At 46.0% G+C, this 15,333-nt stretch overlaps 1 protein-coding gene across 2 annotated transcripts in view; it reads right to left on the reverse strand.

Moving 5' to 3' along the window:
- FBXW11 (F-box and WD repeat domain containing 11) overlaps positions 1 to 15,333 on the reverse strand; it is a 68,161-nt gene that overhangs the window by 28,725 nt on the left and 24,103 nt on the right. For both annotated transcript variants that reach the window (XM_027665237.1, XM_027665236.1), the window contains 2 exons: positions 8,860 to 8,922; positions 7,605 to 7,830 (listed from right to left, as the gene is read on the reverse strand). In XM_027665237.1, the coding sequence (XP_027521038.1) occupies positions 7,605 to 7,830; positions 8,860 to 8,910 (277 nt within the window). In that variant the 5' untranslated portion in view covers positions 8,911 to 8,922. The remainder of the gene's footprint in view (positions 1 to 7,604; positions 7,831 to 8,859; positions 8,923 to 15,333) is intronic.

A 15,333-nucleotide genomic window follows, 5' to 3' on the forward strand; every position in this document is an offset into this window, starting at 1 on the left:
CAGGATCCCATTGGCCTCCTTGGCCCCCAGGACACACGGCTGGGCAGAGCAAGTGACTCTGTGGTTCATCTCTTACCCTGCACTCGCAACAGAGCTCTTCCTGTTCAGGACATTGTGAAGGGACAGGATTTTCTACACAAAGCACAGCAGTTCCCAGAGCAAACAGTGCAGGGAACACAGCAATTATCCCCTGTAACTGCAAACCCCGTGTGAGCAGAGCACTACACCGAAGTTCCTGTACAAAAGATGTTTCAGGCTCCCATTTCACTGCACCATTTTTCTTCCAACAGCCAATATACACCATCTGACCTGAGCTCACCTCCCTCTCCCTCTGCAGAGGCTGTTAGTGCACTCACTGTCCTGCACGTGTACTAAAGGTGTATTATTTACCTCCCACAGGAACATTTAGTCAAGTCATTGGATAATAAAGAGACTACGATGCTAAGAACTGTCAGAATTGATCACTCAGTTCCATCAGGCTGCTACATTTCATGGGTACTAATTAAACAGAAAAAATAATGACAGCAAAACTTGGAACAAGTTCGAAGAAACCAGAGGTAAACACCAAAGAGTTACAGATAATTTCAGCAGACTCAGCAATTACTGAAAAGTGAGGAGAACACCATGATGCCAACAGGATTTCTGCAATATGGGGCAGAGTGACAAGTACACTGACTTTCAGCTTCCATCTCTCCCGGAGATCCCAGGATGCTGCCTTGTCCCTTCCCTGTGACAGGCATTTGGAACCAGCAGTGGTGTGGCAGGAGAGCACACACACATCAAACCAACCTTTTCAGATGTCCTGAACTCCCCTTTGTTAGAAGAAAAACATGGCCCAGCTATGGCTGGGTTCCAAAACAGCCAGGAGCACACGACAGACAAATCTGCCAATGTCTGCACTCTTCAGGTGGCAAATTCTCTATTCCTGCATCCCTAAGACTGCAGGAGACTGAGCAAAGGAATGATGCAAAGTTCATCACATAAATGTCTGGAGAGCCAAAGGAACAGCTGTCCTTGGCACATGGGGGTCAAAACAATACTCATGTTTTGAAACAATTCTCAAGGTTTTTCCAGAAAATATAATTATTGCAAGGTCACTTTGAAGAGTCAGTTTAAAATCATGAATCCTCAGATATCACAATGACAAACAAACTGACTGTGGAAGTGGAGGGCACAGTGATCCCTAGTGAAGGTTGGACAGCAGGATCAGTGCTGAACAGGGACCCAGCTGCTGGATGCTGTTGTCATGCCCAAGGTGAGAAGTGTAATTTTGCCCAATTAGCATACTTTATAAACCAACAATAACATGTGTACTGAACTCCTTAGGTGAGAGAAACTGAAAAGAGCACTGAGCAAACCCTAACTCTGCCCCTCTTTCAGCCGTGGACTGAGGAGGGGCTGTGGGAGGGACAGGGCAGCCACGCTGGCACAGCAATGTGGTGCTCACACCTCACTTACAGTTCTGAGCAACTTTTGAAATGTAGAGATCATGAACATGTCAGATGTGAAATCAACAATTCCTAAAGGAGAAAGTGATGGATAAATAGAAGATGCTCAAATGACATGGAGGCAGCTTCAGGGTGAGTTAATTGTGGCCTTCTGGTACCCAAAGGATCCAACAGGAGGATGGAGAGAAACTATTGACAAGGGATGGAGGGACAGGACAAGGGGGAATGGTTTCACACTGCCAGAGGGCAGGGTTAGATGGGATATTGGGAAGAAATTGTTCCCTGTGAGGGTGGTGAGGCCCTGGCACAGATTGCCCAGAGAAGCTGTGGCTGCCCCTGGATCCCTGGAAATGTCCAAGGTCAGGTTGGATGGGGCTTGGAGCAACCTGGGCTGGTGGAAGGTGTCCCTGCCCATGGCAGGGGGTGGGACTGGATGGTCTTTAGGGTCCCTTCCAACCCAAACCCTTCTGTGATTCCATGACATTCATGGATAAAAAAATATTGTAAGAGTTTATCTGTTACTGCCATCTCCTGGCAACAAACTAAACAATCCTCCTGCCCTGAAGGAGAGACTGATGAGAACTCCAAGGAGCTGTAAAGTTACCCACAACCAAACAAGGCCACACTGCAGAGCATCCTTTCAACCAAACATGTGCCTGGTTCTTTGGTTTTCTGCTGCTGTTGGGTTTGGGTTTTCCCTCCTACTCTCATACACTCCGATTATCTTTCAGAAGACACTGATCAGTTCAGTTTGAGAATCACACTTGACAAGCCTTTCAGAGTCAGCACTGCTGCATCACTTGTGTTTCCAGAGCTGGCAAGTGGGTTTGAATCGAGTACAAACACTTCACAAGTTTCATATCAGCATATTCTGGTGTCAGAAATCCATGTTGTATTTGAAATCCTTCACGTGAGTAAGAATGTACACCTCATTTGAGCAGTGTCAGAAGAATTTGACTGAGTCACAATTTTAACACCATAAAAAAAGCACTTGAAGTCAGTCCCAATGGCAGACAGGACACAGCAGGGTTTGCCTTCTATCCTGACACTTTTCAGTACAAGGCAAACACAGCATTGTTGAAGTCCATGGGTTTATGATTTCCTATTTAGAAATGAATGTGGTCTTCAGTCACTTATGTTCAACTTTAGTTTGCTTTCTTGTGAAATATATTTTTCACAAAGATTTTTCCATACTTTTCCAGATTAAATGCAGTTGCCCAGAATTGATTAAAAGAAATTATAGATGACAAAGCAGGAACATGTTATAGTTGTTCAGTCTTTCACAGAACTGCATTGGAAAGGGCAATGACAATCCTCTGAAAAATATTGTGAAAATCTGGATCCAGAGACACCCTTCATGCTCAAAGTCTGGAAGTGCAACCAGAATGACCAAGGCACCACCAGCAATCCATCCCCAAGCTAAGCCTTCCTTGGAGAGGGCAATGTTCCCATTTCTGGCTGTTGACAGGACAATTTGAAGCAGAAATGAATGTCATGTCCTCAGAGAGGGACAAACCTCGCTGTGCCACTGGAGAGCTGGCCCAGAGTCTTGAACCAAAGCCTCTCCTCCACTCCAGAGAGCCCAGGGGACTGGGCACTACAGTGTTTGGTGCCTTTCTGTGGCAGGTGCAGAACTTGGAAGGACCGGGCTACGACTCGGGTCTTTCTCAAAATCCCATTTTAAAAAAATCCTGTCACTATAACCTACATACCAAGAGTTCAGAGGACAGGACTAGAACACAGGTCCCAAGGAGAGCAAATAAACTAAAATATAAGGAAAAAATCTTTCTTCTTAAGGTGCCTTCTGTTTCCCACAGGTTAGGAAAGTTCTACAGAAGATTTCAGCTTGACTGTCTACAGAATGTTTTATGGAACTATAAGGCCAAGTGCTTGGAGAGCCAAACCCCAAGTGACAAGTGTGCAGCTAATTTTTATTCACTTAGAACCATGGAATATCCTCAGTTGGAAGGGACCCACAAGGGTCACCAAAATCCAACTCCTGGCCCTGCCCAGGACACCCCAACAATCCCACCCTGTCCCTCAGAGCATTGTCCAAACCCTCCTGGAGCTCTGGCAGCCTTGGGGCTGTGCCCACTGCCCTGGGGAGCCTGGGCAGTGCCCAACCAGCCTCTGGGGGAAGAACCTTTGGCTGAGATCCAACCTGAGCCTGCCCTGACACAGCTCCAGCCATTCCCTGGCTGCTGTCCCTGCTCACACAGAGCAGAGATGGAGCTGCCCCTCGGGAGGAGCTGCAGACCCTGGTGAGGTCTGACCTCAGTCTCCTCCTCTCCAGTTGAACACACCAAGTGCCCTCCAGGCCCTTCACCATCCTCGTGTCCCTCCCTTGGACACTCTCCAAGAGTTTTAGACCTTTCTGATATTGTGACACTCAAAACTGCCCCAATATTGAGGTGAGGCCGCCCCAGGGCAGAGTAGAGGGGGACAATCCCCTCCCTGATGCCCCCAGGGCTGCCAGGGCACTGCTGACTCAACTCACTTCAACCCAAGGCTTTTTCAGCCTCTTCCTTCCAGCATAATCCTGGTACCAAAGTCTTGTTAATGTTTAACTGAGCTGAGCCAAGGTTTTCAATCAAAGCCCACTGCAAGCAGCTCCCACACCCCCACAACAGTTCTCACACACACACACGTGCACGTCAGCCTGGGGCTGGGCACCTTCACCAGGGGCACCCTGCCCATCAGGAAGCCAGGATTTCACTGAGTTTTAAGGATCAACTGGGAATTATTAGGCAAAAGCCCCTTCTTTATCAAGATGCCCAATTTTCACAATTCTGTATAACACTGGTCACAATTAAAAGCATATTTTTAAAGAGCCAGAAACTGCAGTGTTTTCTGATGTTAAAATCTGACAATCTCATCTTCTCTGAACACACAGAGCCTTCAAAGTCCCACACTGAGCACAAACACACAAATGCTTACTCTGCCATCAAGTCTATTCCTAAGACTTTCACTGCTTGCAGAAGTGCTCCTTTAAACTGCTACATTAAAAAAAGATGTCAAGTAAAATATTTACCCAAATTAACAAAGTAGGAACAGGTCCAAAGCACAGATACCTAGGACAGACCCACTCCAATTGCGCCAGACAACATGCAGGATTAAGTTTAAGACACATTAAGGCCTGAAATAGCTGCATATCCCTATTTCACATTAGAAGACAGTGAGTGTTTATTAGAAAGAGTTTCTGAAATAGGTACTAAAACCTATCCATTTTCTTAAGTAAAATGTATGTAGCATCTATGGGTAGACCTTTCAAAAGAAAACACGACACCCATCTCTTATGCCTCTCCAAGAGTTTTTGCAGTTTTATAGAAAATGGTGAAAAAGTTAGAGCTATTGTTGATTAGAGGGACCAGCTGAAGGGTTGGTTGAATTTCAATATTAAATCAAAACAATTAAAATTCACAGGGTTTTCAAAGGTCAATGTGTAAATATCACTTTGTACGAAAACAAAACCCAAACACGGGATGTCAACCCAATAAAACTGCCCAACTTTAGACACAAAACAGTCACTCAGATGAAGCAACTGCTCAGGCTTTTATTAGTTTAGAAACAAATTTCAAAGGAAACCTGGGAGAGTTTTACTGGTCTGACAGAGAGTACAGCTCTCACAGGTTCAGCACACAGAACAGGGATGGAAGAGACTCTCCTAACCAAGGGTGACAAGGCAGTGCTCAGGGATCACAGCTGTAATTCCTCTGAGGAAAAGGCACAGGTTGGATGAGACCCTACGAGTAATATTAACATCCTAAAGATCCAAATAACCAAAATCACAGAGATGACTAAGTTCAACTGGACAAGGATCACCGAGTCCAACTCCTGGCCCTGCACTGACCCCAATAATCCCACCAAGTGCCTGCAAGTGGTACTTCTCTGTGATCCTTTAATGTGATTGCAGCCCAACATGGGATTGATTTCAATCACCTCAGATTAAGCTCCTGGGTAAATTTAGACAGATGTTCTTAGCACACCACATCACCTTCAAGGATGGCTGAACATGGGAACAATTCACAGTATTTACATTGTAAAAAAGCAACAGAAGTTGTAAAGATATATCTTGATTTATATAAACAAGGTGTAAACAAGTGTCATCTTATGAAGCTTTCAAAAATTTCTTAGGCAGAAATATATAATATGAAAGAACTGTATAACTCTTTATCAGCTCTGAGGGGTAAAAGCAAACAAAATAAAACTATAATTGAAGCTCATACTTGCACATTGTGGGTCTGGAGAGTCAGTTTTACAAGGAGCAGCTGAGGGAGCTGGGGGGGCTCATCCCAGAGAAAAGGAGGCTCAGGGGGGACCTTCTGGCTCTGCAACCCCCTGACAGGAGGGGGGAGCCGGGGGGGGGTCGGGCTCTGCTCCCAGGGAACAAGGGACAGGAGGAGAGGGAACGGCCTCCAGCTGTGCCAGGGGAGGGTCAGGTTGGACATCAGGAGGAATTTCTCCATGAAATGGGAGGTTAAACATTGGCAGGGGCTGCCCAGGGTGGTGTTGGAGTGCCCATCCCTGGAGGTGTCCAAGGAAGGCCTGGCCGTGGCACTGAGTGCTCTGGGCTGGGGGACAAGGTGGGGATGGGGCACAGGGGGGACTCAGTGGGCTGGGAGGGCTTTTCCAGCCTCAGTGATTCTGTGATCACCATGACTTTCTACATCACTTTATTTTCAGTTAATCCCAGACACTCCCTAGAGAAATCAGCATTGAGTATTTTGAAAAGCAGCATCCACACTCCCTAAAGGAGACAGCTCTGCACAGGAACTGAGGAGCACATTTTCCAGACAAACTCACTGCTTTATAAAATAACTCCTGTGAAACTGAGGTGGGGGGAAAGGACACCTCCTCCCTTTTAGAGCCCTCCTGCACCTTTTCTCAGCTTGTTTTTTTTAAGAAAATAGAGCACATATAAAATTCCACATCACTGCCCTACTCTGTGTTCTTCATTCCCATCCAAGGACTCAGAAGTTCATTTCACCCATGTTGGACAACTGAGCCCAAAACCTCCCCATCAGCTCCTGGAGCCGAATTCCTCCAGGTATTGTGAAAATACAGCAGCACTGTCAGGAACTCCTGACACCGGAGCAGGATCCTGTCCCCCAGACCAGGAAGGCCCCACACACCCCACCTGAGCACACCGATGTCTGCAAGAGCCTCAGAGCTTTAGACAGAGTTTACTCTGTGTCCCTGCGCAGAAAAACTACCAGTTTCCAATTCCTTTTATGATTTGTATCACCTCCTCTTCCACCCTCAGCGTTCCCCGTTGTGTCCTGGCATTCCTGGGATAACATCCCAGGCTGCTCACACACTGCAGGGGTGAGTCTTGTTGTTGTACTGCAAGTGGCACTCCAAACATTCTGACCCTTATTTCTGGCTTATTTCCCACTCTGGAAACAATGTCCACACATTTACCTTTCAAGGAATAAATGAATCACTCTTTCCAGCAGCAAAAATCCAGAGATACAATTTCTTTCAAAAATTAATGGAAAAAATACACACACCTTACCAGGAAACCACAACCTCGAGATTCTATGCCTCGTTGTTGCTGCTCCGTGGTTTTTTAAGGAAACGCACAGAGCAAGTGTAAGGACAGATTTCACATCTGAACTAGTGACACAGGTTGGCACTGATGGGTGATAGAAGTTCTGAGGAACTGAAGGGAGGAATCATGGCTGTACAATACAATAAAAATCCACGAGTGCTTTTGCTCTGAAGTCAGCAACAAGACCAGATAAAGCAGATCCACCCATCTAAGCAGTCAAATTTCTAGTTAAGAAACTCAGAACTTAAGACTTCATCAATTAATAAACCTCTGTAGCAATACTTTCTGCACTTATGGGGTTTGCATGAAAAAGGGATTTAGACCAGAGCTTGCAGAGATACAACCTTTGCAACAACTCAGTTCCAACTCGTGTTCCTCGGATACGCGAGTCCAACTATTTTCACATGGAACAACACTGGCATCCAGTGGCCAATTCAATTAATCACAGAACAGAATGACTTCACTACCCTCCTGCCCTTCTTTGGCCCAGGAAACACCATTAGAAGAGACCATGTATTCCTGGAGGCTGCTCCTAAAAGTTTGCACACCTCCAGAGTGTTGACCAACCGCCCCCTCCATCCCTGCTGTGACCAGCCCCTGCTCACCTGGCAGCGCAGTGATGAAGTCCCGCTGTAACATGGGCTTCAAGTAAGAGTTAATATGTCCATGCTGATAGTGACACATTCGGGAAATAAGGTGTTCTACAAATTCCACTTGATCTGATTCAGACCACTGGTCAAAATATTTTATACACAAGTCTTTTTCCTTTTCGTAGTTTCCTTCCGATGGTCTTTTTCTTGAGACAATCACGGATGAAGTTCCATTACTTATCTGGTGTTAGAAAAAGAACAGCAGTGTTAAATACAAACACCAGGAACAGCTTTGTAAGAACTCTCCGAAGGAAAAACACGGAAGATGCAAAGAAATAACCAAAACTAAATTTTAAAACACATCCTTCAAGACATGAGTTACACCAGATAAATTTCATCTTTCATAGACAACGATCAATGAAAGGACTTTGCTTCTAAGTTACTTCTTACACTGAAAGTCTTGAATTCCCTCTTAACATTTCAACAGCAAGGAATTTAGTTCTTTTTAGCCATGACTTCCCCAGACTAACCCAGTGGTTTCTGCAGCACTTTGCAGTTGCCTCCACAAATGTTTCACTCAGGTTCCAGCAGTTAAATTAACAACACACCAAAGCCGGATATTAATACTCTAATTAACACAAGAATTCGAGATCCTCATGTCAGTGTTGAACTTCCTGTCCCTAAGTGAAAACTGAGAATGACATGACATCCAGGGTTTGGTTTGTTTTTGAAAACCAGCTCCTGTCAGTGTTTGGGACATCCACATAAATACCTCATTAAAATCCTGGGAGCTGGAGCCACAAATGAGGATGCTACAAGAACACCACCCCAGGAGTTACTGCTAATTACTGAGTAGAACATAAGACTGATGCCAGGCTCCTCTGAGCCCTTCAGGAGGCCACCACGCTGCTGGGGACCAATTGTCAGCTCTCTGAAATACTCCCAAACTCCTTCAAAGCAAATTGGTTGCATGTCCTTGCCATGTTGAATTTCTCCTTTCAAACAACAGTGACATGCTCAGAAACACAGCTGAACTTTATTCCCAATTGTCCTTCCAAGGTCAGCACCAACCACAAAATCTGAGAAGAACAAGGAATTTCTCAAGGATTATCCAATGGTGTCATCCTTCACTCCAAGGCTGGGCTAATTTTAGGATGATACACTGAACTACGTCCAAGGATGATTATACAGACACAAGATTTGGATATTTCTCAAAAGCAGGAACACACAAAATCATGTCAACTCTCTTTCTACAAAATGTTAGTCCTACCTGCCACAGGGTATTTTTCTTTGGAGACTCATCTTCATTCTGATCCTCCATTACTGACGTGTTCTAGAAAAAAAGAAGAAATATCACTTCAATTTTTTTATTCCGTGATAATTTCTCGCTCTACAAGCACTATGAAGAAGCAAATCAATTGAACTTATAAAATTCATTTTCCTAGTGAACAGAACTATCAAAGACTTCTGGTCACAAAACCTGAATATTATAAATAAATTCCCCTTTTAACTGACATGTTTATCAATTCCATTTACTGTAAAGATAACTCCCCAACCCCACTTCAATTTCCTTTGACAGGTTTTCATGCAGCCTTTCAACGCTTTTCTCACTGGGAAATAAATTCATCCTACTCAAGCCAAAGCAATTAAACCTGTCAAAGTATTCAACCAGCACTTTCTGCCAAACTTAAATTGCATACAGCTCGTAGAAAAAAAAAATTAAAAATCACTATACACTACTTACATGCAACAGAACGGGGTTTTTTCCCAGCTCTAGCTACCACAAGGAATAGGGATTGCTCTCTGCAGAACAACTCTGCACTTCACTGCCACTCTGTGTCTCTACCCCTTGGCAGTCCCCATCTTTCTTCCCCTGCCTTAATTGCAGTGCTCTCCCCACATCAGAACTGCTCCTCCCTTCTGTTTTCTTCACCAACAGAGGATGTAAGAATTTCTATGAACATTCAGCTGCAAGTGTTTCTTTGAGCTCACCTTGGTTTCCCAAAAGCTTTCCCTCCTTCCGTGCCTCGTTCATCGCCCGCTCCCTCGTGCTGTGCAGGCACAGCCCCCACCTCCTGCTGCCCACCCCAGTCCCTCAGCCCTGTGCCCATCCCTCTGCCCAGGACACACCAGCTGACCGGCACAGGGGTCAGCACCATAAACTCAGTGTCCTCAAACACTGTCTGCATTTATTTCAGCCTCCTTCCCCTCCATCAGCTGCCTCAGCAGAAAGAGGAACAACACCCTCAAGTAAAACACATGATGGAATAAATCACACAATTCCTTCACTCTCGTCACTATGGGTTATGGATTAACCCCTTAACAACCACATCCACTCCCACTCAAAACACAGTTCCACCTCAAAAGCATTCATCTCCTCCTCTTTCTGCCATAAGGATGGACTGCACCAAACCCAGAAAACGCAGAGGAGTTAACACTATGAGCTCTACAGCAAAGCCTTCCTCCCCCACCCCACCCTGGGCTCACATTTACCTTGAACCCTCTTCTGCTTTGCAGCCAGGTATGGAAAAACATGTGTCACATGGACTTCAGATGACATTATAAAAACTGTGGCCACAGGGTGATGGAAAGACTCAAGTCTACCCAGTTCTGAAACACAGGACAGTGACAAACACGAGCCTAGGAGATGGCTGGAGGGGAATCCAGAAAGGGCTAAAGGCAGGAAAGGGTTTGGGTGACTCCACAGATACATATATGGAAGTGTTCCTGGACATACGTAGAACAGTAACACTGAAAGTAAATCACACTTTGCCCAGTTTTTAAAGTGACAGACTCTTGAGGGCCACCCCAGTTATCCCAAACTACTCCCTGCTCCCACCCAACCCTCTCATGGGATACAAACCACGTCCCCCACACGGTGCCCAGGACACACATCAGCCACACACCTACTGGGGCCCAACCAGCCCACACCAGTTAAACCTTTCTGGAAAGTAAACATGCCACCAGGGAATTCTGCAGGGTTTCTTTGATTCGATTTTATTTCAATAAGAATGTGTAGAAATTTCATTACAGTGACTGTATGTTGTTAATGGTATGTTATGTATGTTAATGGTGTTTCCAATCAGTATGTCCTTAAATGCTGAGGGACATCTCATCTCCTTTAGCAGCTGAAGGCTAAAGAAATGCATCAATCCTGTGAGCCACAAGCAAGGAACACAGGGAATACCAAACACAGGTGGCTTGGGTCAGCATATTCAGCAGAAATCCCACATTTTATCAGCTTAGCCCTCGCCTAACTTTCCTTCAGCAGGTCACAGCAGACTCTGCCATTGCACTTCTCCCTTTATCAGGAAACACCTCAGTTCACTGCCAGCCTTCCCTGGGACGGAGGCCAAGAACTGCCTCCTAAACGTGGTGTCTTTTCATTTCAGGCACATACCATAAACCTGCAGCAGAGCAGCCCTGTAACAGTGTGTAAGGTCACACACTCAGATGGGAATTCCACCCCCGGCAGATTGCAGAGCCAGGTTCCCTCTGTTCTGTCGCCCACTCAATTCTTCTGTGCCTCTGCTGCTGCCCAGGGAAAGAAAACTGGGCAGCAGGATTTGGGGAGATGTTACATCCTTGGCATGTCACTGAATCAATCACAGAATCATTTAGGTCGGAAAAGACCTCCAAGATCATTGAGCCCACCCTGTGCCCCATCCCCACCTTGCCCCCAGCCCAGAGCACTCAGTGCCACGGCCAGGCCTTCCTTGGACACCTCCAGGGGTGGGGACTCCAACACCTCCCTGGGCAGCCCCTGCCAATGTTTAACCTCCCATTTCATGGAGAAATTCCTCCTGAGGTCCAACCTGACCCTCCCCTGGCACAGCTGGAGGCCGTTCCCTCTCCTCCTGTCCCTTGTTCCCTGGGAGCAGAGCCCGACCCCCCCCCGCTCCCCCCCCCCCTCCGGGGGTTGCAGAGCCAGAAGGTCCCCCCTGAGCCTCCTTTTCTCCAGGCTGAGCCCCCCCAGCTCCCTCAGCTGCTCCTGCTGCTCCAGCCCCTTCCCAGCTCTGTTCCCTTCCCTGTACACGCTCCAGCCCCTCCATGTCTCTCTTCCATGAGGGCCCAGAACTGGACACAGCCCTGGAGGGGCCTCAGCAGGGCCAGCACAGGGACAGTCCCTGCCCTGGTTCTGCTGCCACACCATGGCTGGCACAGCCCAGGGGCCATTGGCCTCTTGCCCCCCTGGGCTCACCTGGGCTCATGTCCAGCCCCTGGCACCGGCACCCCCAGGGCCTTTCCCAACAGGCACTTTCCAGCTCTCAACATCTGAGCCATGAATGTGAGGGCAAATGACACAGATTGATTTTTAGGGTGGAAATTTAACAGTTTACGAAGACATTTCACCAGGAAGCAGCAGCTGTGTTAATATAATGGTATCTACTGCTACAGTTTCTTGTGTTTTCTCTCTTTTCCCATCCGTGTTCTCTTACTATACTTTAGAGCTTTTAAATCCTTCATCCTTTCCCTTTCCACTCCCAAATACATTGTTTGTTTTCACTATTATATATTCTCTTCCTAATAAATTCGCTCTCCTGTCTTAAACACTTAATTTTGGGGTCATTCTCCAGGTCACATACATCCTAGCTCCGACTACAGTCTCTCTCTCCAGCACTTAAACCTAACTTAAGACCAGAAGATGACAGAGTGGATCCTGCCCTGTTGTCTGGAAGGAGCAATTAGACAACTCTAACCTGTCCTGTCCATTCCAGGCACTTGGCAAAAGAATTTCAGAATTCCTAACAGCTGGTGTCACCAGTCCCTGCTCTGTAAGGCCTCCAGCTCTTGTGCAAGAACAAAGATAGGCATCTACAAGTTCAACTCTTCCCTCAACCTGCACCTCCTTGTTCACCCCACCCATTCTCTACATAAAGCCACCTCTGCCTGTTTCCCAGGTGGCTTTAAAGTGGCATCAACACAGAATTCAACCTATTCCCCTGCAGCTGAACAGCACCAAGACCCGATGCCATCAATGCCACCTCACTGCAGTGACCCAGCAAGGCCATGAGCCCCTGCAATACTGACCTGCCCTCGCAGACATTGCCCAGGCGTGATTTTGGACCCCCACAAGGGTCTTGCAGCTCCTCAGAGGGGAAGTGGAGCTTCTAAAGAGTGTCAATTCATCTTGTTTATATGTTCATTTTTTCCAGAGATTCTTGTGAAGTCGCTCACAGCTCTTGCAAAAGTAGAATGGTTATTTCCAACCAGCTGTCATTCCTTAATTAGTCAGCCTGGAGTAAGTGCTCTCCATCCCTACTGGGAATGGCAGCAACAGCAAGAGATAACACTGGGTCCAAGCAGGGATGTTCTGCTGGTGCCTTACAGTTGTTCAAACCCCACTGAGCCCAGTTAGCCCGAGAGAGGCCCAGCAATGGCAGTAAAGCTGACACACTGCTCTGCAAGCTTAAAAGGCTGGTTTCCTGAACTTTTGCATCCCATATTCCTTGCTCAGTCCCACAGTAACTCCAGGCTTTCCTTAGTCTTTCTGCTCCACAACGACTCAAGTCTTTGGGATTTCTATGAGATGCAGATGAACATGGCAAACGGGTTCAAGAATTACTTGGGGAGAAAGAGGTACTGACAAGCCTAATTACAACAGGCTCATTCCCTTTGGAGATCATGAAAAGCTTCCAAGATAGAAACAACTAGCAATGATCCCCAGAGGCAAAAGATTTGTCAGTATTGTAAAACTCTATAAACCACAGTTTCCATTAAGATCCCTGGATACCTGGTAGCAGCCAATATTTCAAGTTTAGTAGTTTCCCGTTATGTGTTTGTACCACAGGAGGTGTAGAAGCAGCGATGTTTTCCTGCAGCTGAAGGGCTCAGGGCCTGCAGGGCTCACCCCCCTCAGCAGGGGCAGCAAAAGCTGCACCTTTTCTAGCAGAAATCTATCAAACCTGCACAGGCTAATCCAGATTTCCACCAGACTGCTCTTGGCTGCAGGCAGGGAACACCCGGGTTTGCACCCAGGGAGTGCCTTGAGTCACTTAATTGACTGGGAAGAGGAACAGCCCCGGTGCAGCTTTGTTCTCTAACCCAGTTCTAGTTCCAGTATCGGGAGAGCAATTAGAGAAGTGATAGCAGGTGATCCTGGGAACTGGGACAGAAACATGAGGTACAGGAGAGCACCCAGCTGGGCAGACAACATCACTGAGCTTCTCTGGTGATAAACTTTGCCCTAACAAAGAAGGGATTCACAGCATTCAAAGGATGGATGGACAAAACCAGACAACAGCTTTGTTACCTTGAAAAAAAGAATAACAGTCTTATATTTTGGCTATAATGAAAGAGAAAGTGATAGAAAACAATCACTTGTATTTCCCACTGCCCTTGAGATTACACCAGCAATTCTGATCTCAGTTAAAGATCAAGCTAAGTCTTCAAAAATCTTAACTCTTCACAAGATTCCCACTCTGGAGAAAGCACTAGGGAATTTAGTTAAAATTACAAAATAAGCAAAACTAATCATAACAGTTCAGCTAAACAGGCTCTGATCTCCTTTAAGAAATCATGTCCATATCTGACTTTGAAGAAGTTGAAGAAACAAGAAAAAATAACTACTACATACTTGGATACTTTGAAGTCAAACACAGCAGATTGAGCTCGAGCTTGAACCACCTCCCGAACCCAGCTGTGCCCGCACAGGGACTGCTGGAGGCACCAATTACACATTCCCAGAGGAGGAGAAGAGTCACCATCCCACGGGACAGCTGGAGCACAGCAGGAAGGGAGAAAGCTGGGCATCCATCTGTACCATCCAAGAGTGAAGAGCATCTGTCCTCATGGCTTCCTGCTATAAAACAGCCAGAAACCCCAAATGCTTTAAAGCATTTCCAGATGAGGGTGAGCCTCTCCTCTGGGTGCAATGGACAACATCTGCTAAACCAGGAGCCTGGTAAACAATGTTTATTGATCAAGGATTTTCCTCTTTTAACTACTGAGAGACTCTTAATAAAAATATACTGTAGCACAAACATTAAATTAAACTGGAGAACTTAAACTGCACTAGATGTGAATCAACCCATCTCCCAGCAAAGACCAAATCCCTACTTATCTGTCTGCAAAGAAAGACAAAAATACTACAGTGCTTCCAAATGCCAGGTCAGGAACAGGGGATCCAACTGTGCTTATCCTAAACACTGAAAAGATTCATCTCCACAAGAAATATCTTTGGAAGCACAGCCATGGGCTGTATATGGAGCAGTGATATCAAAGATTCATGTACAAGCATAAAAAGGTACAGATAGTTATTCAAATCTGGTCAATAAAAATGTTGGGTTTCACAGAGCAATCACACACCTTCAGCTACAGGTTTAACCTCACTCAGGTTCCCTGGGGAAAATAATTCTTTCCAATATTTCTCCATTGATTATGTAACTTGTATTTTTAATACAGTGAGATAATCATGTTGTAGCTTTATGTAAAAAAAAAAAAGAATAATTCCCATGATAAAAGTAGAAAATAGAGCCCATGGTCAAAGGATTTTCCAAATATAGAGCTTCTGAAAATATCCAATGGTAGATAAACTAACTCCACTGTCCACAGTCACTACAAAGCACTTGGAAAAAAAAGCTCTCGGGTTCATCAAATTAAATTTGATTTAGTTTTCAGCAGTCCTGTGACAAGCAGGGATGTGGACTCAATGATCCTTACGGATCCCTTCCAACCTGAGACACCACAGGAGTCATAGAGTGGGTGAGGCTGGAAGGGCCCACAGTGGCTCATCTGGTCCCAC

The sequence above is a fragment of the Corapipo altera genome, unplaced genomic scaffold, assembly GCF_003945725.1.
Source record: "Corapipo altera isolate COAL_440 unplaced genomic scaffold, ASM394572v1 111, whole genome shotgun sequence".
Lineage (NCBI taxonomy): Eukaryota > Metazoa > Chordata > Aves > Passeriformes > Pipridae > Corapipo > Corapipo altera.